We start from the raw sequence: 23034 nt of genomic DNA, 5'->3' as shown, positions 1-23034 counted from the left end.
TCTCTACTGAGCGGGGTTGGAAATACTTTCCTTGAACGCTAAGGCAGACCGAAGGCGATAACAATGGTAAATTGTTGTGAATCGCATAAAGGCAAGGGCTGAAAGAAGCACCGACTATATCGTGTTGCTACTCAGCACATTCCATTGTGCAGAAATGGGACCAGAAATCCACGGGGTCATTTGCCTACACATTCATCTCCTTGGTGCAAGTGGCTATTGTTCTGCACCCCGTAGTGGGATTAGAAATACCACTGGGAAACCAGTACACAGAGTTGCTATGGAAACCAGAATGCTTTGGCTCAGTTATTTACAGAGAACTTGCAGTATTACGACACTCAGCTGGGTTTTGCTTGCAATGCATCTCCATCAAGTGTCTTTGATCAGCTGTGCTGAAGTGAATACAAGCCTGAATCCATCGTCGGCGGTCACCTTGCAAAAGTGTCAAACCTGTGGCATTCTTGGGTTATATATTTGAAGCTTGGTCACACTTGCCTCCACCAGGGTCAAGGTTGCTGGTCTTGATCGTGGAGGAACAAGGTGACTGTTGACTGCAGCACGGCTGCTCGGTGTGCCTGCTCTCCTTCTAGCCTCTCCCCTCCCCTTGGCGGTGAGTGACAGCCGTCTCTGACTGCCATTCTTGTGCTGGAATTGGACTGTATCCACCCATCTATCCGTCAGCCTCTTTGAAAGGGAGCATTTTGTGAAGGTCACTGCACCATGAGGATTTTTGTAGCCTTTGAGGGATCTTTTGAGCCGTTCGATGTTTCAGCAGATGAAACGGTGGGCGCTGTCAAGCTGATGATAAAGGTATGTACTTTGTCTTTGAGCAAATAAGATGTGCGTTCATTTTAACTGCAGGAAAGTCTCCATGATGTGCTGGAGACTGACACCAGCTCCTAACAACAACAAAGTGACAAGGAACTAAAGCTCTTTGGAAAGAGAATAATCTGTGGAGGTGTTGGCAGGAATGCAGGCTGAGCCTGTAAATTCTGGGGCAGGGAGGGGGTGGGAATGCTTTCCATTCCCTTAGAGGCACTTGTAGGCTGCGCATGGGCCAGGTATATCACTGCAAGTCTCCGTGAAAGGACAAGGTCTGGACACTAAGTCCAGGCTACATGAGTGGATGTGTCTGCCTTCAGAATCCTTGCCTGGTGAGCTAAGCAATTCTAAAGAACCGAAGGATTCTGAGTGGCAGAGGACTTGGGAGAGCTTCTGGGCCAGACTTTCTGGCCTGGGGTGAACTGAAGCCCAGGGAGCTGAGCCTCGTAACCAGATGGTTGAGCCAGAATTAGAAACCATTCAAGTGCAGAATCTTCCTTAGAAATGTCTGCCAAATGTCCACTCTAACCTGGGAGCTAACCCAAATGTTTGGGTCTTGACCACAAAGCTGTCCTTAACGTGGAGATAGTCACTTCTGCTTACCGGTCCAGATCATAGCCCTGGACCAAATCCACATCCTCCCATACGGCCCTCTTAGGTGTCCCATGTATCTGTGAGTCCAGTGAAGACGATGGACACCTTATTCTAAGCCTGGATCTCAATGCACACCAATGAAATGCGTACGGGAATACATGCATTTAGAGTACATGGAAATAAAATCTTGATTATCCCCTATCAAAATTCGATCCAGAGAATTGTTCAGAGGTCTCCGACTTCTAAGCTAAGAGTTTGTCAAGCCTTGAATCGTGCCCCACCCCCTCCCCACTTCCCCAAGTATGTGTTAGCTTGGTTGAAGCCATGCTCCCCGGTTTGACAATTATGTGATGATGTCATCACCCTCCATGATATGATCAGCCAATCCGAGGAGATCGGGTAGACTGCCACACACTTACCCAGGTCAAGGGCCTGGTCTAATATAAGGGGCGCCCCCTGGGGTAGGGACCTCATTGCCTTTGATCTTACAAGAGATGAAAGGAGAATGAAGCAGGCAGATGAGGAAGGACCTCAGAACTGCCAGGAAAGTATTGGGAGCAAACGCAGGGAGGACGGGCACCAACACCTGTGGCGATCTCCCAGGAAAACCGGGTCCACAGATGCTGACAGGAGACAAGGCCCCTTTCCCAGAGCTGGCAGAGAAAGGACACTTTCCCCGTGAACTTGTGCTCTAGATTCAGATTTCTAGATACTCTGTGGACCCCCCTTGCTGGTCAATTGCCACGGTGTGGTGGCTTGTGCGTTGCTGTGCTGCTAGAAGCCATGGCACTGGTACTTCAAGTGGTAGACAGGTTTCAGGGCAGCTTCCAGATGCAGGACAAGGTTGTTGCTTGGTGCCATCAAGTTGGCTCCAACTCCGAGCAGGCTGCCCAACTGTTCTGTACAATCGAGCGACACGCCGGCGCTCAGCTTCCGAGAGCTGACGACTTTGGGAACAGCAGACGAACATTGCTTGATATGACGTCCGACGATAAGGGTATCACATGAGAGAACGTTTAAAATAAAAATGAGGACACAGAGCCTGCAAATTAAAACTAAAACTCGTGAGGATAGCTCGGGACTGGGCTGTGTTTTTTTCTATTGCCCGTCGGGTTTCTCTGAGGTGGATCCAACGGGACCCCGTCAAGGAACAGCCAGCTGTGAGGCAGTAGAGGGTGGCTTGCTGAAGTGACACACCTGTCACAGGCAGTTCCGCGATGCAGCACCAGGAAATCAAAACAGAGCTCTTGTCTGTGGGTCTTTCTTCTGTCCCCCAACTTTACACTCCGTGAAAAAAATGTAGACCATGTTGTATTCTGTTGTTGGTATAGTGATATTGGGATGTAGTCATAACATGCTATTGATCTTTTAAGGATTATTTCCACATCCCTCTCTCCGAAGACAAACAAGGCAGGCGGTACCTGGAGCTGATGTATGCCGGCGCAGCCCTCAAGGACAGTTGGAGTATCGCTGATATTGGCATATCTTTTTGTTCGACTCTCAAATGCTTTGTCAAGGTAGGATGATCAGAATAGCGCTTGTCCAAGTTATCTGCCTCATTCTGAACGCAGTTCTGGACTGTCCCTTCTTCCTTCCACCTTCTGTTTGCGTGCTTGGTCTGTGCTGTAAGGAGAAGTAAGGAGGGGAGACAGGATTGGGTTCCCTTCCTCCTCCTCCTTCTCCTCCTCCTTCTCCTCTTTCTTCTTCTTCAGTTTAAGTTTAATTATAACAAACCTTCATTCTATCAATTTATCTTCAAAAATAGATGATTGTGAACCCATAATGTCAACCAGAAGGTTCTGTGGTGCCCCTTCAATATACTACACTCAATGCCCCAGGCCCCTGGAGATGGCCAGTGAGGTCCGCATTGAGGCAGTAATGTAAGTCTGTGAGTCGCTGCTCCTGCATCCCTCCACCCTTCAACGCCGTAATATTCCTGATGATCGCACTGGTCAGCGTGTCAGCCCTGAGGGGTGTGTGGTGAAGCAGCCGGCCCAAGACACGCAGCTCTTTGGGCCTGGCTCTGTTCACCTATAGGCTCTGCAGCATCAACCTGAGAACTCAAGGCTGGACAACCAGGATAGAGGCACAGCACACACACACACACACACACACACACACACACACACACACACACCTTGCCCCTTTTTCTTTCTTTCTTTCTTTTTTAAAAATCATTTTATTGGAGGCTCATACAATTCTTATCACTAGCCACCCATCCATCCATTGTGTCAAGCACATATGTACATTTGTTGCCACCATCACTCTCAAAACATTTGCCTTCTACTTGAGCCCTTAATATCGACTGCTCATTTTCCCCCTCCCTCCCCACTCTCCCCTACCTCATGAATCCTTCATAATTCATAAAAGTTTTATTATTTTGTCATAGGTTACCCTGTCTTCCCCCACCCTCTTCTCTGCTGTCCATCCCCCAGGGAGGAGGCTATAGGTAGGTTCTTGTAATCAGTTCCCCCTTTCTACCCCACATTCCCTCCATCCTCCAGGCATCGCCACTCTCACCACTGGTCCTGAAGGAGTCATCTGTCCTGGATTCCCTGTGTTTCCAGTTACTATCTGTACCAATGTACATCCTCTGGTCTTGCCAGATTTGTAAGGTAGAATTGGGAGCATGATAGTGGGTAGGGGGGCGAGAAGGAAGCATTTAAGAACTAGAGGAAAGTTATATGTTTCATCGTTGCTACCCTGCACCCTGACTGGCTCATCTCCTCCCCACAACCCTTCATTAAGGCGGTGTCTGGTTAGCTACCGATGGGTTTTGAGTCTCCACTCTGCACTCACCCACCTTTTCAATGATAGGATTTTTTGTTCCTTGATGCTTGATACCTGATCTCTTCAACAGCTTGTGGTCACACAGGCTGGTGGGTTTCTTCCATGTGGGCTTTGTTGCTTCTGAACTAGATGGCCAATTGTTTATCTTCGAGCCTCCAAGACCCCAGACGTTATATCTTTTGATAGCCAGGAACCATCAGCTTTCTTCACCACATTTGCTTATGCACATACTGTGTCTTCCTTGATCACATCAGGAAGGTGGGCACCCACTGCTATGATTTTTTGTTCCTTGATGCTTTATACCTGATCTCTTCTACACCTTGTGGTCAGACAAGCTGATGTGCTTCTTCCATGTGGGCTTTGATGCTTCTCAGCTAGATGGCCGCTTGTGTATCTTCAAGCCTTTAAGCCCCCAGACGCTATATCTTTTAATAGCCAGGCACCATCAGTTTTTTTCACCATATTTGCTTATGCACATGTTAGTCTTCAGTGATCGTATCAGGCTCTGCTTTCCCCTTCTCTAGAGTCAGCAGAAAATAGAGAAGATGGTGGCCACAAGAACAAGAAGTCAGAATGGGCAGCAGCATTTCACTGTGTGTGCATGCCGACCCAGGAGCTTACAGAGCACCTCCAGAACACAGCCAGCTGTGCTGTCAGGAATCACAGTCAGCGCAAAACAACCAAACGCTTACCAATGGCACTTCCTCCCCTCCTGCTCCTCTTTCCTCCCGCTCCCTCTAGCTGACGTCCCACTGAGTCCTCACAGAGCTCACAACAAAGCCAGGAGTGGGTCTAGAATATTCAGGTGAGAGGAAGAGGATCAGGTCAGCTTCAGGGATGATGGAGTGAAGAAGGGAAGCAAATGCTCAGTAACAGAGGAATTTAAGAAATGATTCTGCATCCAAATCCTGCCAGAGTAGCCATCCATGGGAGAGGTGAAATCCAGCAGGGACCACAGCTGTAAACCAAGAAAGCGCTGAGTTCATGTCACCTGTCGCCTCAGGGTGGCCCCACAGGGTATGACACCCCACAGGCTGATACTTTTAGAAATGGACGGCCAGGCCTTTCTGCCAAGGTGGGTGGATTGGAACTTTTTACCTTTATGTCCCTGGGCGTGTAACCCATTGCCATCACCCAGGGAATCCCGAAGAACTTTCAAAACCCATTGCCTCCAAGTGGATGCCAATTCATATTTGACCTCTAGGACAGACTAGAGCTGCACCAAGGGGGTTTCCATGGCTGTGGTCTTGATGGCGAGGGTCTGCCACATCTTTAGCTACTGTGAGTTCACCAGGAACTGACTCCAACCTTTACATTTAAATACTTAACATTGTCTTTAAACTAAGGAAGGCTTACAGGTGGGGCAAGAATTTCAAAAGGAACACTAAGATATACAGAAAAACTTCTTCCTCTTTCCTCTCCTGCCCCAGAGAAAAGTCCTTGTCATAGTTTAATTTACAAAAGCATTTCAGGTAATCCGCAGGTGAAAGATCATCAGTCAAGGTGACACGAGCTGACAGATTTGACAAAATGTTACCGTCCTGAAGTTCTAAAGAGCTCACGACCAGAATAGATTGCAAAGGTAAGACCAAGGGTTTATTTAAGAGAGGGAACCTGCCAACACAATGAGAAGCTTTCATTGAAAATTCCCAGATCTGACTGATCTCCATCTTCACACTGCCCAGTCGAGAGACATTTCTTCTCAGGCGTTTTGTGGCAGGTAAATCGTGTCTTTAATCTGAATAGAATGACCTGCAATCGTGCTGTTGATTTCCCTCAAACTTGGTTCCTGTCTGTCTGGGCGGCAGGGTTCCCTGGGGTTTCTGGCTTGCTATGCAAACAGCTCTTTCCTGCCAGGAAGTGGCTGGTTGGGTTTCAACCATCGACCATCTGATTAGTGATTAGCGGCCAATTGCTTAACTATTTATTATAACACCAGACTGCCTTTAGTTCCTGTTTTGATCTGGTGATAAAACAAACAAATAATTATTAAAAAAATTGCTGCTCCTCAGTTGATTCCAACTCATAGTAAACTGATAGGACAGAAGAACTGCCCCAGATGGCTCGGTTCTCACCTGTACTGAAGCAGATTGCCACGACTTTGCCCCGCCAGGCAGCTGGCAGGTTCGAACTGCGGATCTTGTGACTTAGTAACTAAACACTTAATCACTGTGTGATCAGGGCTTCCTAGATTAGGTGATAACATAGGCCAATCCCAGAAGTCAACATGATTTACTTTATATCGTGTGGTTAACAGGCCAGACATACATCATAGGAAAATATCTCATGTCGCAATGAGGTCCGACCAGTTCTGTACTGTCACTGTGGCTGTTTTCTGGGTCATGTTATTGCTTTATTGTTCAATGAGAGGGATGCAAATAGAAGTAGTGTGTTTCTTTGCTCCGTGGCCACAGCGTTTCGTCACATAACTTAGTTCTATCTTCTGAGAATTTAGGAAAGCTTGTCTCTTAATTGGTTGTGGTACAAGGTAAGAAATTCATGATGTGAGCCGAGAGCTTGTATAAAGTGGACAATGCGGTAGGCAGGCTGTCAATCGCTCTTTTGAGGAAGGTCTGAGTAAGAATGTGCTAACATGTGCATTACTGTGGCGGTTGAACTTGGGTTTTTGCGTGGGTTACAAAGTTTTGCTTGGGTGAAAATAGGCGAGACATTAGATGAAGGAAACCATAATCTACCCTTCAACATGTTTATTACGTAGTCGCCACATTTCCAAGTTTCCTGGTCACATTACGCTGTTTTCCTTTATTGATAATAGAAACACATTTGGGAAAGTAAATAGGGAAGATGGTAGGAAGAGAATGTTGTATTCGGTTTCCCCATTTTGGAAAATAACCATCACATCAGCCACAGGAAATATGGTGTTTTTTTAAGCTCGTACAGCTCTTATCACAATCCATCCATCCATCCATTGTGTCCAGCACATTTGTACATTTGTTGCCATCATCATTTTCAAAGCATTTTCTTTTTACTTGATCCCTTGGTATCAGCTCTCATTTTTCCCTCCCTTCCCCCTCTACCCTCCCTCCCTCACAAACCTTTGATAATTTATCTTTTTTTTTTTTCATGACTTTTACCAACTGCTGTCTCTCTTCACCCACTTTTCTGTTGTTTGTCCCCCTGGGGGGCAGGGGTTATATGTTGATCACTGTCACTTGTCCCCCTTCCTCTCCCCACCTTCCCCCTACCCTCCTGGTATTGTTACTCTCATTATTGGTCCTGAGGAGTTTCTCTGTCCTGGGTTCCCTGTGTTTCGAGCTCTTATCTGTACTCAGTGTGCATGCTCTGCTCTGGCCGGATTTGTAAGGTAGACTTAGGGTCCTGATAGTGGGGGGTTGGAGGGGTGTGTGGAGAAAGCATTAAAGAACTAGAGGCAAGTTGTATGTTTTGTCACAGGAAATACTTTCCATGGCACATAGGTACGTCCAGCAAGCAATGCTGCCCCAGTCTCTGCTGATGCTCTTCTGTTCCGTTCACGGTAAACCCTGGTGTGCGGGACGCATGCAGCACAAGCTTAGAGGGTTCTGGTCAGACATACAGACATGCTACTGAATATGTCTCCATTCTAATGTGAGTATTTGTGGAAGCGGTACATGGGTCTGGTTCACTGTTGCCTCCTGGCATGGAGTAGACACCCCACAGGTATGTGGGGCACGAATGTGAAGATACCAGCTGTGAAAAGCAGAGTATGGGCGTGAGCAAGACTACCCATGATGTTGGCAGACATGTCAGCGCCAGGAACTGAGATGCATTTCCAGGATGGAATTCCCTCCTGCCTATGGAATCTCTCTTCCCTTTGTACATCCCAGGCTAGCAGCTCCTCAGCATGCTTGCCCTTTCTCCAACCCCCGTGTCAGAGTTTTCACTTGCAAGTGAAAACCTGCACCATTTAGGCAGGAAATAAAGGTAGGAAGGACCATTGGGTCCTCCACAGTCTCCATAGGGAGATTAGAGAACTAGGCTCAGAGATGACACAGGCAGAAATGGCCTCAGAATCACGCCCGGGAACTAGTCCAGGGAGATGGCCACACCAGCAGTGCTCAGAATGACCGCTCCCAGGAGGGATCCCGTGCTGCTTCTCTGTCTGCCTCTGGGTTGCTGTTAGTTGTTTTCAAATCAAGTTGGACTCCTGGAAAGCCCAGATGCGCAAAATAAACTGCTCTGCAACGTTCCTAAGGGGATGACCTGTTAGAACCGGATGACCAGTCCAGTCTGCTACAACTTTCGTAAGTCACCCGGCCAGTCTTTGGCTAGTCATCCAATACTTCACTGTGCCATGCAGGGACGCCTTCCCACCACAGTGGCTCCTCATCCAACGTGGAGGAGAAAGGTAGGCCTGACTGACTAGTAGAAAGATGAAACATCTGATGACTACTAGAGAGGTACGTCTGACTGAGTAGAGAGGTGGGTCTGACTGATTACTAGAGAGGTAGGTCTGATGACTAGTGGAGAGGTAGGTCTGATGACTGGTAGAGAGGTAGGTCTGATGACTGGTAGAGAGGTAGGTGTGATGACTAGTGGAGAGGTAGGTCTGATGACTGGTAGAGAGGTAGGTCTGATGACTAGTGGAGAGGTGGGTCTGATGACTGGTAGAGAGGTAGGTCTGATGACTGGTGGAGAGGTAGGTCTGATGACTGGTGGAGAGGTAGGTCTGATGACTGGTGGAGAAGTAGGTCTGATGACTGGTGGAGAGGTAGGTCTGTTGACTAGTGGGAAGGTAGCCTGACTGGGAGCACCCTGGTGATCTACCTGGGTCTGTTACAAACATGCTGGGAAGCAGCTACTGCTCTTCTAGTTCAGCCTTTTAAAGTTTAAACTTGGCTTGGGCTCCCCAAAACCCCTTTGGGTTGACTTTCTTCTTTGTACTTCCACCAACCAAAGCTGTTTCTCCATATCCTCCACTTTGGTCTATGCACTGTGAGCCCTCCACCACAAGTTCAGCAGTTTGAAATCACTGACCGATCTGTGATGAAGCGTGAGTCTTGAGTTGGAGCAGGAGCATGGCGGAGCTGAGAGTGACTCGCCCACTCCCTGTTGCCCCTGCTGCTCACACTGGTCCATCCACACCTAAGGGGAAGCCTAGGGAGGGTGTGAGATGGAGAAGGCCCCCAGGAACCTGAAGGTGGCCAGGCAGGATGGCTCTGTTGTCCAGTTCATAATCAAGAAGAACATACCACTGAGCAGGCCGATGGAGGCTGACAGTGAGCAACAGGCCTTGTCCATTGGACAGAGGAGATTCAGGTTTGATGGACAAACAGAGCCCTCAGCCCAGCTGGAGGATGAAGACATGATGAACGATGTGTTCCGGCAGCAGATGGTCGGCACGTGGTGGCTGGGGGCCTCTCGGGAGGTGGCATCCAGGCAACAACCCACACCCGTGTCACCTACCTATGAACACCGCAACACATAGGGGTCTATGGAAACTCAACGCTATTTCGGCAGGGATTCACCTATAACTGAAATTGGGCAGATAGAAACTGCTATCTGTGTTTAGATCAAATGCACTGCGAGGTTTCTTAGTCTAGTTTTTATCATTGCTTCTGCTTCCTGTAACACTCATATTCCAAATTCATGGCCTGCCTGACCATCTTCGGTCTGTGGGCGGAGAGGTGGCCCCTGGTGTCGTGGTTCCCCCTCACCCCACTGTTGCACCCACTCTTGTAGGTGGCTCTTGTGCGTGTGTGCACTGCTTTGGGTGCTGCCCTGGACAGCTGTGTGCAGGGAGCCTGGTGGGGGAGGAAGAGAAGATTGAGCAGCTTATGAAATTGTACCCACATGTTGCAAATGTCAGCTTTGCTCCCCTCTGGTAATATCAAAGGGATGCTCCTGAAACGTCAAAGAAGGAGACCTCCCCGCGGGTCTCTGTGAACTCGAGTCCCCAGGAGCATGTTCAGCGGCTGTCCATCGGTACAGCGGGCAGCCATGGCAAAACTCCATTCTCTTTTCCCCTTGGATTCAATAGGAGACACTAATGGCCACAGTTCCCCTCTGCTCATCACATGGTGGTCTCAGTCCTGTTACTTGTTTCTGCTGAGTCACGGTCCCTGCATGACAAGGTGAGACTATGGAGTACTGGATTTGTAGCTGTGTTCTTGTGTTCCAGAGTTCCCTGGGAAGGGTGACAGCTGACCCCCCTGCAAAGATGGCTTCGTGCTGTTCTCACCGATTTTGCCGGGCCGCTTTCCAAATGCAGGTTGAACGGCTAGATGTTAGCTGGGCGATTTCAGTTCTGTGAACCCTCTGGGAATCCTTACCCATTAAAGTCTCAACCTGCTGCCCCTTGTCCTTCAGTGGGGGTCATTGCTGCTGACGGACGGCCGGTCTCTGCTTGTTGTAGTCACCTGGTGGGGTGACACGACCCTTCGTCTCCTGCTTGTGTGAAACCTTGCTGGGAATGTTCTTGTTTCCGTTGCCGTTTGCTATGTGGGCAGGGGGTGGGGTGTTTGTTGGCTCTGTTGTGTTTCTTCACCAATGTGTACATTATGTGTTGTCCTTTACTACTGTAAACAGTAAATATCGTTTGGTATTCTGTCAATAATAATAATTTTAAAAAAAGAGTTACCGTCTCACAAGGCCACAGGGGCAGTTCTCCAGTATCCTAGGGGAGCACTGTGAGTCAGAACTGACTCGATGGCAGGGAGTGTTTGGGGAACCTTCTTGGAAGAATTCTGTACTCTTTGATTTGTATCACGTCAAAAGTGGCCATCAAATCATTTTTCTTTTAACTATTGAGCTTGGGAAACAAAAAAAAAGTCCAAAGGGGTAAGATCAGCGAGCAGGGCTTTAGGGTGCAGGGGGGTCACATTCCCAGTGAAACTCTTGTTGGGCAGGCCTCGCTATTCTGCAAGAATGGGCAGGCCCATTGTTGTTACGGGGAAAAAAAAAATTCTTTCCTCAGCTCAAATTTCCGGCCATTTCCTTACCAATGTAATCTACAATTTTCTTAAAATTTCTTCACAATAAGCCCTGTGACAGTCCTGCGTCTTGTGAGAAACTTGAGTCCCCTGGGAATCCCAAAGGACCGTTGACATAAACTCCTCAGGGATATCATCGCCTGAATTTAATTGGCCCAACAGATCCCCTGGAGAGACAACAGTAAGTCTACTGCTGGGAGAATTTGTCTGCAGGCGCGCACTGACTGCAGATGAAAACACACTTTGTCCGGAATGAAATCACTTGTGTGTGGACTGGGATCCAGTAGATACGCTTTTTTACCCACCCTCGTGAAGTTGAGCTCTCCAACTGCACGGTTTAAAGTAGACCGGTAATCAGTCAAATCCAGGAGCTACATTTGAGAATTTGTGCTCTCAGTATATTTTATACACAAAAGCATGTCTGTCTAAAAACAGAGAAAATGTTTCTCTAAAAGGCACGCTTGATACATAAGATGGTGCCCTTTCTAAGGTCAGCCAGCAAGAAGAGTCTAGAAAGTGGAGGTGCTAAGGAGATAAAGAGCTTGCTGGAGGTGAGGCACATGCTGACTCCCTGTGAGACATTCCTGTTGACAAGCCACATGGAGCTAGGCTGATGCTGTCAGAGCCCTGGAGCTGGAGGAGCCACGTGGAGACCCACACCAGCACTGAGATGCTTCCACTGCCACTGGATCCACAACACTTTCCACCCACTGGACTGTAATCTTCCTGCATTCACATCATTGCATGGCTGCATGAGTTTGAAGAGGAATTTATGGACTAGTATCTACATATGGGGTAATATTGGACTTATGGATTTGATCTAGACTGGGCTGGGATGTTTTCTTAATGTGCAATTGCTCTTTAATATAAAGTTCTCTCTTACACACCTTTGAGTGCCCATGGATTTGTTTCTCTAGTCCACCCGGACAAACACAAACCAAAACAGTTTAATAAAAACTAAGTTCTCTCTCCTGTTCATGTGCTCTTAAATGGCTGGGGCCAGTTTCTGCTTATTTGATACGTCACATCCAAAATATAAAGAGGCAGAACTTGTGCACAGGTACAGCATGTTCAAAACATGAACCTGTTTGCTCTCTTGCAGTCTTTTTCGTTAGCTTCTGTTATTGCATTGTTATTGTGCATTTATTCACAGCTCATTTGCCTTTGTTTTATAAAGACCGAAATGCAGTTATTTTCATGTAAAATACCCATGAATTTCTTCTGATTGAAAAGAAAGACAGTCTCCTTGAAAACAATGTCTTGGTTGGCTGATAAAGAAGCACTCAATGCTACGTGCGTCCAGCAGTGATGTGCGCATGGGGCTGTGTAGTCAACAGCATCTGACTTCCTTTGTCCCGCTGAGCAGCATTACCCAGGATTTCATATCCATCCAGAGCCGTCTTCCCTTGGATGGACAAGCTGGAAAGTGGCTTTGACTCAGCTTGTCCTACTCTCTTTCCATCTAACCAACGTGAAGAACTGCTTCGAACTTAAAATGGGTTTCCCCACTTATTTCACTACATGATGTATATGTGGAGTGAAAATGGGTCAATGAAAACAATGTTTAAGATGCATTATGAATTCAGGATATTTTGTCTTGTTTTGCTTTTCATGTTGGCTGAAGAAGTTATTCAAGGAGCCCTAGTGATGCCGTGGGTCACGTGGTGCACGAGCTATGAGGTCAGCTGTGAGGTCAGCGGTCTGAAACCACGAGGTGCTCACAGGAGAATGGTGAAGCTTTCTGCCCAGAAAGGGTCACTGCGTTGGGAAATCCCAGAAGCAGTTCTAGTCTGTCCCGCAGAGTCCCTGTGGGTCAGAATCGACAGGATAGCAGCCAAGGTGTTTTGTTTTGTTGTTCTTCAGAAGTCCCTCGCTGTTTATTATTTATTTATATGGTAACAAGCTCCCAGGTGCTAAAAATAGGAACAGAATCTGTAGGGGTTCATTTTCCTGAGAGTTAAGATCCTGGTCTCATTAATCAGGAGCATCTTCTCTCTTGGCCTTTCGGGTTTCATCTGGCGATTAAGGCAGGTTTGTGATTCTCTTCCGCTCGGTCCAGAGCCAGTTATAAAAAGTACAGTTATAAAGTATAAAGTACAGTTATAAAAAGTACTCTTCCACTTCAATCTTCTTTAAAGGCAAATAGTCCTTATTTTTAAAATGGGAGTTCATGCTTTCCAACCTTAATCACCGTCCTCCAGACAGCATGTTGTGACGCTGATGTTGGTGGTAAGGGTGCTCTCATGCAAACAGCGCTCTCGGTTCCGTTCTCTTGGGAAACTGTCTCAGCATGGCATGACTCTGCTTGGGCGCACATCTGTCTTGAGGAGCATGAGCATGGTCAGAGGGCAAAGGACCCTCTTTTCCCGTTTGTTGTGCAGTTTTATGAAAAGTCATTGAGGGAAATAGGCTTTTAAGCACCTCAGGTGGGTCCAACAGCTCCGTGTGTTGGCTGGTTTTCTGCATCATCACACCTACTGCGGGTGATTTGCTTTGGTTTCCATGCAAAGAGGCCCTCCACTAAAACCTTGTTGCCTGTCAGTGTCACCAGGGTTGGGTGATGCCAGTGGGTTATCGTGGAGGAGGGCAATAAATGCCAGCCATTATAAGCCTGCAGCAGGGAGGGGCCCTGGAGGAACCAGACACAAATTATGACTGGGCGACAAAAGGAGGGGCCACACGCAGTAGAGGTGAGAGCCAGGAGCAGCCGGCGTAGCTACAGGGAATCCAGAGGCCAGTTGGCGATGCCTCGATCTTGCCGACACTACCAGCTGCCATCTCGTCTGTTCCAGCCCCGCAAACCGTGTGCATCAACCCCTACTGTGCTGTGTAGGGTCTGCATGACAGAGTGTTTTGGAAGTCGGTCAACAGGGCCTTTCCAGAGGAGCCTCCGTCTGGGTGGACTGCACCTGCTAAGCTTTGGCCACCGCACCAGCCTGGCCACCGCACCGTCCAGGGACTCCCAGCTTAGCCTGAACCAAAACCACGCCCACTGCTGCCCAGTGGTGGATTCCGACTTATTCCAAACCCGACCCTGCTGCTCCTTTGTTGAGGCGACTCCCACGTCCTGCGTCCTGCGTGTGGAGCACCCTGCACAGGGAGGGGACCGGGGAGAGTAACCAGCATTCGTGGAAATCTCTTGAATTGTGTCCCACCCTGATGAGAGATGGATGCTCACTGAGAGTGAGGATGCATCCGCAGAAACTTTCCCTCCCTCCCACCTTTTATGCCTGTAATTCAGAATGGAATGTCATTCCGCATCTCATGTGGCATGACTTCGACATTCACCCAGGGGCACGTGTGGCCCTCGGGAGCCCCCATCACCTGAGAGAAAGAGAGAGAGCGAGAGAGAGAGAGAGAGAGAGAGAGAGAGAGAGAGAGGCTAAGCTTCCATGTCCTGAGGTAGGATGCTCAAACCAGCAAACTCCTCATGCCTTGCCACTTGCAAGGAGCGCTCAGGTCTGGTGCCCTCTGGGCCGTGGCTTAGACGCACGGCTCCCTGACGCTGGCAGACAGCAGGGCCCACTTTCCAGCTGTCAGGCCCATCTGGCCGGGCGCTGAGGAAAAACCGCGCCTCCCCAATCCTCTAAAGAGGAAGTGAAACCCAGTTTCATTTTCTCAGAAAGGAGAAAACATTGAGCTTTTCCTCCCTCCCCCTCCCCGAGACCCATTTCCGTGTGTTCACTTCTGCTTTGGTGTCATCCGCTGATCACAGAAAGGGTAGTGCTGTGCCCCGACTCCCTTCTTGAACCCATGTCAGCTCCCCGCCCGCTTGCTGGCTTTCCTGTTTGCCTTGCCAAGACAAGGAACAAGGAGGGTGCCCCTCCACCTGGACTGTGGCTCACTCTCAACTGTCCGAGTGGAGGCTCGTAAACTACGGAGTCAAGCCGCAGGCTCAACGAAAAGCCCACCACGAGGAGTCAGGCCCGTGGTCACCAGAACTGAGCCCTGCGCCTCGGGGGTGAGGGCTCAGACGGGACTCTCCAAAAGGGCCCACCGGCTTAGAATCCACGGCAGTGCCAGTGGAACCAGGGCACACGGGACTCTCGTCACTGGGCAGCTGTGAACGCCGCGTGGATGTAAAGTGCAGGCCACGCTCTCCTGTGTTTGAGTCTGTAGGCCGAGCCCTCAGGAGGGTCTTGTGGCCCCGCCACGTCTTCTACGCTTCATTCAATGCAGGCAGGGGCTGCAGCAGCCGCCGATGGAAGAAGACTCAGCAGTCAGGGAACTTTCTGGAAAGTAAAGTGTCCAGCAGTAACACTGCGGTTCTCAGTCACAGGCAGCATCTCTAACCCCTTCTCCATCCCACCGAGCACCTTCTCAAGACGCCTCACGGAAACCTCCCCCCTCTGTGCACGGTTCTGCTGGTGCCACAGCCCAAAGGGGGAAGTGCGGGCTCCTTTTAGACACGATAGTTTATTTCTGTCCCAGAAGTTTATTGACACGGATTCCTTTGTTTGCTCTCTCTCTGACTTTCTTCACCTTCTCCTGTGACCACACGTCCGTCCGTCCCTCTGTCTATGCCTCTCTCTCTAGCTCTCCCTTCCTTCCTTTCGACTATTCTCTCTTCACTCTGTCTTCCAATCTCCCCTCACCCCGCCCCCTTCACTCTCCTTCCACTCTAAACACCCGGGCAGGTGGTTCACGCTCATAAAACCTGCTCACTGACACCCACGCTCTACCCTGCCCCCCCTTGCCTCTAGCCCTTTCCCCTGGGGCCGTGTAAGCTCAAAAACAAAACCTCCCTGCCATGGAGTCAGTGCTGACTCCTGAGGACCCTGTAGGACAAGGCAGACCATCCATCCCTGTGGGTTTCCAAGACTGTAGCTCTTTTGGAGAGTAGAAAGCTTCGTCTTTCCAAGGCACATCCGGTGGATTCGAATGCTGACCTGATGGTTAGCAGCCCCTGGGTAATCACTATGCGTCACACAGCCATCCCCTGGAACCTCCGAACATACGTGTTTGTGAGTTCCCTTCTTGTTTCTCCCTCAGGAAGAAGACCAGCCGACGCTCTACGTGCTCAATGCTGTAACACAAGAGACGCTGCCGATCATGGACAGCATTTCTCTTCTGGATCTCAAAGTGTCTGAGTTGAGGACACTGGTGACCCTGAGATGTGGCTTCCCCGTGAGTGTCTACTGCCTACGGACCCCTCGGGGCCAGGAGATGTACGATTGCAACGCCCTCAGGGACTACCGGATAGAAATGGGTACAGCCCTCCCCACCGCGCCCCCCCTCCTGTGATTGTTGTCAGGTGCTGGCAAGTGTGTTTCGACTCACAGCAGCTCGCTGTCCAACAGAGTTGGACATCCTGCTCCAGGGCCTTCCCCACAAGCGTGGTCCTGCTGCAGCCACTGTGTTGGTCCCTCTCATCGAGGATCTTCTCTTTTTATGGGCCCACTTCACCAAGCACGGTGTCCTCCTCAGGGACGGTCTCCCTGATGACACGCTCGAACTATGTGAGCAGAAGTCTCCGCATCCTTGCTTCTAAGGAGCATTCTGGCTGTACTTCTTCAAAGACAGATTTCCCCCCCACTTCTTTTGGCCGTCCACGGTCCTTTTAATATTCTTGGCCAGCACCATACTTCAAATGAATGGATTCTCCTCCGGTCGTCCTTCACTGGTGTCCAACTTCCACGTGCCTGAAGTGATTGAAAGGGCTGGGGTTAGGTGTGGCTTAGTTTTCAAAGGGACATCTCGCTGTTCAACACTTTTAAAGAGGGTTTGTGCAGCAGATTTACCCAACTCATAGTGACCACAGGGAGCCCTGGTGGTGTGGTGGTTACTAGTTGGGCTGCGATCTGAAAGGTGGGCAGTTTGAAACCACCAGCCACTCTGTGGGAGAAAGATGGGGCTTTCTACTCCCATAAACAGTCATGGTCTCTGTAAGGAATTTTGGGGCGCGAAACAGAACCAAAGATCCAATCGGCAAAATTTAGAAGCAGGCTTTATTGGGAGGCTTGCGGGTGGATTCATCAACTCAGGGAATTGAGCTATTGAAATCGCACTTTGGGAAATTTAGGCTGCGGTTTTTATACCCCTGCTGACAGACACAGCTGGGAAGGGTCCAATCTGGGGAGGATCTGTGCACACAGGTGCTTCAGAAGGGAGAAGGTCTTTGACCTTATCTATATGCCAAGGACGGCTAGAGTGGAGCGTGCATATCTTCAGAAAACATTCTGGCTCCAGGAGGAGCCAGCTCCAGGAATTTGAAGGTTGAGCAGGGGAGGGGGAGATCAGTGAGAGAGGGAGGTCAGTGAAAGGGAGGTCTATGAGAGGTAAATTCTGAGAGCCAAGCTGAAGCACCGGATTCAAATGGAGTCCCTTTTGCCAAGACCAGGCAGTCTCCAAAACTTACAGGGGCAGTTCTACCCTCTCCTCTACAGCAGTGGTTCTCAACCTTCCTCAAGCCGCGGGCCTTTAATGCAGTTCCTCAGGTTTTGGTGACCCCTAACCATAACATTATTTTCATTGCTACTTCATCACTGGCATTTTGCTTACTGTGATGGATGAAAGGGTCGTTAACCCCCCCCCCAAGGGGTCGCGACCCACAGGCTGAGAACCGCTGCTCTACAGGCTCATCTTTCTCACAAGCAGCAGCTGGTGGGTGTGAACTGCCCGCCTTGTGGTGAACCGTCCAAGGTTAACCTGACAACACCTGCAGGGTCCCTTCTCAGATCACCAGGAGTGCTCTTGCTTTTCCTAGTATTGTTTTGGCGTCTTTTTGATGACTATGTGGGCCGGGGTGGTAATCACATTTTTATTTTATTTATTTTAATCCTTTTTAAAAATAGTTGTATTGTCATATAATTCACAGATGTGAAGAATCTTCATGTGATTGAACTATTGAACTGTATAATATGCGAATTACATGACAATAAAACTATCGATCAATTTTAGAACTTTTTTTGAGGGGGGTACTTACTGTTATTAGCTCCTCATTTCCCAGCAACCTCCCCTGCTGGAACCAGGAATCCAGTTACTAACTACTTCAGTGAAAATCCCCAGAAATCCAGTTCCCTACATGTGGGAGCGATCCAGTCTGCATCTTCCCAGTCTCCATCCTCACCACCAGCCAGTTCTGTAGCACTCTACTTCTGCTCCCAGCCACCCAGAGGGGAGCCCCACTCTCAAGTTAGAGGGACCCTCGCTTTCAGACCAGCTGCCTGTGCAGCCTCTTTTGAGTTCAGAGTTCAGCCTGAGCGCACACGTTAGGAAAACACCTGTGTTCATGTTGCCAGGGAGCCAGCTCCCCCTGACTCTCACTGCCCCCGTCTTTGTTCCCTCACTGAAACATCTCACAAAGTTCACAGAGCTTTATTTTGACCCATGAAAAGATGAATGGAGGAGGAGAGGTCTGGGAGGGCCTCAGCCTAGGACTTCCTTGTCTGAAAGAATAGACTACCCAATTCTTGTGCCTGGTCACCAACCAGGAAGCTTATCTGCCCTAGGGTTCAGAGCAAGTATCAGCCTCTACAGATGGCCACAAGAGATGGCATCTGAGGGTTAGTCATCATTGGGTCACCAGGGAGTCCTGTTGTCCATCCAACTTCACTCAGTTACTCCCAGTGCTGGGCTGGTTAAAGGAGCCAAAAACAAAGCCTGGGTGCCTTCTGCAAGGAGATCCCCATGCCTGTCAAGACTGAGCACAGCCTCTGTTTCTCTTTCCAGGTATTCTAAACACATAGAGAAGCCAGTTCAGTGGCATTTTCTTTCTTGTTAGCACAGGTGGTAGCAGATGACATAAAGCATTGTGACCCTTGCCTTAGGCCACCTCATTTCAAACCGATACAGACTTCTTTTTTAAATCCCTTGTAAACCTGTGAGGCCATTGTGAGGCCAATACTGCGCAGGTCAAACGGGTACCCTCTAGGGGTGGTACCACCCGACTCAGATATGCGGATTATCACGTCTCTCCAAATACCAAACGTCCACGTGTGTCTGCTGCACCACACATGGTTAAGGCCAAGTGAAAGGCTGTCAGAGTTGTTTTAACTGTACCGAACATGGTTTGAACTTGATAGAGATTATTGCTCGATAGAGGGGACTGGGTCCTTGCTGGCAGGTGGCATATTGCTCTTGGCACATTTTTACTTAATTTTTTTAAAGTTTCAGCTTACATTTATTTAATGGTTAATGGTATTACATGATTTTCTTTTTTATATTAATATATATCATATCCTTGCATAGTTTAATCATGTCAAGCAGAATTGTACAATTCCTACTACAATCAGTTTCCAAACATTCCTTTCTACTCCTGACATCATCTCCCCTTCAACCCCCACCTCCACCACTACCCCCCCCCCAAAAAAAAACACCTATTCACATAGCGCTTTATAGACATTCTGGAGTTAAAGTAAATATATATATATATACACTTTAATTGTTTATATACTTTTAATGTTATATATATATATTTATATATACTTTTAATGTTTTATATATATATAACATTTATATATATAACATGTCCAGGTATTGGTACTTCGCCTGGTGTTTATATTTGGTTAGCATGCTTTTCTTCATGCTATTGACATTGAGGCTCCCCGTATCGACACTATTGTTCCTCTTTTTGATTAGAGGAAGCTTTCTAGGATTTGTCCTCGAGATAGGGTGCGGCCTGGGAGGGGACCCAGCCTAGAACCCCCATGTCTGGAAGAGGGGCACGCTATCCTCCTCCTGTGTGTGATCTCCAAACAAGAAGCTCACCTACCTTCGGCTTCAGGGCTCCATCAGCTGTGAAGTACTCAGACCTGTTCTTCGTGTTGGCTGTGGGCTCAGCTGTGCCCAGAAAGTGACAGCAGCTCACATGATGAAAACGTCCAGAGTGATGTGTGTCGCTGGACATCTAGCATCTTATAATCTAGTGATGTCATAGGACTTCAGAGGATGAATACGAAAACCCTGAGCGATCTTCGAGGCTGTGCTGCTCGGGCTGTGGTATTTTAGTGCTGGAAGAGAATTCAGAAGTGACTTGGCTTGAGGCCAGCTTTTACAGGTGTTAAGTAGTAAAGCTATCTGGAATGGGTAAGTGATGTGTGAGCGCAGGGCCCCTCGAGAACAGGGCACCATCCCTTCAAACGGCTCCTTGGAAGGTGGGGAACGCGGGGAAGGCAGAAACACAGAACAAGGGCTTCCAGGGGGAACACAGGGACCCAGGCAGAGCCAAGGTGGTCCCCTTAGATCCCCATGGCAACACGGCAGGTTGGCAGGGGTGGGGTCGGACAAGGAAAGGAAGGCTTCCAAAGGACAGACGGACGTTCCCTTTGCCTGGAGCAGGCAGCACTCCTTCAGTCTCCAGTTTGTTCATTTTCCAAGTGGACAGCAAACGAGTCACTGACAAGCCTCTATTCCCAGGCTGTCCGGCCCATCTTGGAAACTGTCCCCTGGCCTTTCTGCAAAGGCAGTGGAAGGTCAGAAGCATTTTGAGAAGCATTTAGATTCAGGATGAGGGTAAGAGATCTCAGTAGCCCAATCGGTCACTGCGCACACTAGCTCATTCTAAAAGGAGCCCCAACTGCTGTGTGCTCCGGAGCGCACAGGGGAGCGCCGGAAAAGACCAGCTCAGTTAGAATCCAGTGAGCCTCAGAGGGCTGGGTGGGTGGCCGGGCACGGGGCCTGGCCTCCTGGAGAATGTGAGATAGAGCACCTCACATTGGGGGAATGTGGATCCTCTGAGAGGAGGAAGAGAGGACACCCCAGGCTTCCAGACGAGAGAGAAGTTTCAGAAACATGAGCTTAACCCATGGTGGGATAGAGAGGAGGGCGCTGCTCCCACTGAGTCCTGCGGGAATCAGAGCAGAGTCATGCACTGAGAGCTACAGGTTCATGAGCAGGGCTATCGTGACAGAGGATGGATATGGTACAGAGCCGTGGGAAGTACAGAGAAGAGAGAGGTGAGCAGCGGGGAGACAGAGGGAGAGCAATGCACTAACCAGCACTGTTGAGAATCTGGCCTGAATTTTACACGAACTGGACGAGACCAACTGAAAACCCCAGGAACGAGAGGGTCACGTCACCGTGGATCACATTTCAGGAGGCGGCAGCGCCGACACGCTGCGGCTACATCCTGGCGGTGTCCTTAGTGAAAGGAGGCAACTGGGGAAAGGCACATGTGGCTTGCCGGAACTTGACATGATGAAGAAGCCCAGAGGCTTCGTTGGTGCTTGTTTTGTTTCTCCACAAAGGTTCTTCAACTAGTCAGTGCAAACCTATAAGCACAGCAAACATCTTTGCTGTTTTTAAGTCATTTTATTGGGGGCTCTTACCGTTCTTAGAACATTCCATACATCAATTTTATCAAGCATATTTGTTCATAAAGTTGCCATAATCATTTCCAAAACATTTTCTACCAGAGCCCTTGGTATCAGTGCCTCTTTTCTCCCCTTGCTCCCTCACCCTCTCACCCCCAGGAATAACTTGATTAATTGTATATTGTTATTATTATTTCCCATCTTACATTGTCCATGGTCTCCCTTCACCCACATTTCTGTTATCTGGCCCCTTCGGGGGAAGGGGAGCTATATATCCAATCATTTCCTCTTTCTCCCTTCCCCCCAACCACCCCCTACCCTGATGATATCACTACTCCCACAACTGCTCCTGAGGGGTTTATCTTTCCTGAATTCCATGTGTCAAGAGCTATTGTCTGTACCAAAGTGTGTTCTCTGGTCTAGGCAGATTTGTAAGGTAGAACTAGGTCATGGTAGTGGGGGGGGGGAAGCATTTAGGAACTAGAGGAATGATGTGTGATTCGTCGGTACTTTACTGCACTTTGGTTGAATCATCCCTCTGTATAACCCTTCTGTGGGGGATGTCCCATTGTCTACAGCTGGGCTTTGGGTCTCCACTCCAGCCCCCCTCGTTCTCTTTGATGCCGTTTGGTAAATGTCTTCTAGTCCTCCACAACAACCACGTAGCATCCTGCCCCTAGAAAGCACCTGTGGGTGAGGTGAAAGCACTTGTGGGTGAGGAGCTTTCCTTAGGAAATAAATCAAGAGAGGGCAGTGCAGAGTCACAGGCCAGAGCTCAAGACATGGTCAGGGCAAGCCGACAGAAGACAAATAAGAAAAGCGATGTGGGCAGCTGTCGCCCTGAAGGAAGAACTGAGCCTTCCTGTTGTAGATGGACAAAGAAAGGGATTCTGATGTGTGTTTTCAAGAAGCTGGTAATTGACCAAAGGCAATGAAAACACATTTTTTATTTGACTTCACGGCCACTGGGGCACTTGCTTTTAACAGAGTGGATGGAGCCAGAAAGATGGCCGAGGTGAAGATGATGGACCAGAGAATTCAGAGTGGTCCCAGGGTCCCTCTACCAGCCCGGGGATCAAGGTGACCTACACTGTCCTATTGATTCCTTTTAGGGATGAGAACTGAGCCGAGGCACAGAGAAGGTAAGTGATTTATCCACATCGCTAACTAAGGATAAAATCTCACACTTAGGACTGTGTACCCAGCATGTTTTTGTTGTTGTTACAGATTTTTAAAAAATTATTTTATTAGGGGCTCATACAACTCTTATCACAATCCATACATACATTCATTGTGCAAAGTACATTTGTGCATTCATTGCCCTCATCATTCTCAAAGCATTTGCTCTTCACTTAAGCCCCTGCCATCAGCTCCACAATATGTTTTTGGTTGCTATTTTATTGATACCCTTAATGTTCTAGTCAATGCTTTATGTTCCCCTTTGTCAGGGAAAGCCCCAATCAAAGACATTTCTGCCACAGTCAGGAATGAAAGAAAACCTCACACCAGGTGGGTAGCTATTGGCTCTGAGTGAGGGAGGAGGAATCCTGAAGCCTGAGAGACAGTGAACAGGTAGCAGAAGGTTAAGGATAGTTGCCTAGAAGAGGCGCCAGTGCTTGTAGACACTGTTTTGTGTGACCTGGTAA

At 48.8% G+C, this 23034-nt stretch overlaps 1 protein-coding gene across 1 annotated transcript in view; it reads left to right on the top strand.

Moving 5' to 3' along the window:
- The first annotated feature begins 717 nt into the window (after positions 1–717).
- ANKUB1 (ankyrin repeat and ubiquitin domain containing 1) overlaps positions 718–23034 on the top strand; it is a 51776-nt gene continuing 29459 nt past the window's right edge. Inside the window, exons 1-3 of the mRNA XM_075555851.1 lie at positions 718–807; positions 2787–2930; positions 16128–16344. Coding sequence (XP_075411966.1) covers positions 718–807; positions 2787–2930; positions 16128–16344 — 451 coding nt within the window. The remainder of the gene's footprint in view (positions 808–2786; positions 2931–16127; positions 16345–23034) is intronic.

Source organism: Tenrec ecaudatus, chromosome 8 (genome assembly GCF_050624435.1).
Source record: "Tenrec ecaudatus isolate mTenEca1 chromosome 8, mTenEca1.hap1, whole genome shotgun sequence".
NCBI classification, from domain to species: Eukaryota; Metazoa; Chordata; class Mammalia; order Afrosoricida; family Tenrecidae; genus Tenrec; species Tenrec ecaudatus.
The sequence above is the reverse complement of the archived record's forward strand: the minus strand, read 5'-3'. Positions and strand labels throughout refer to the sequence as shown.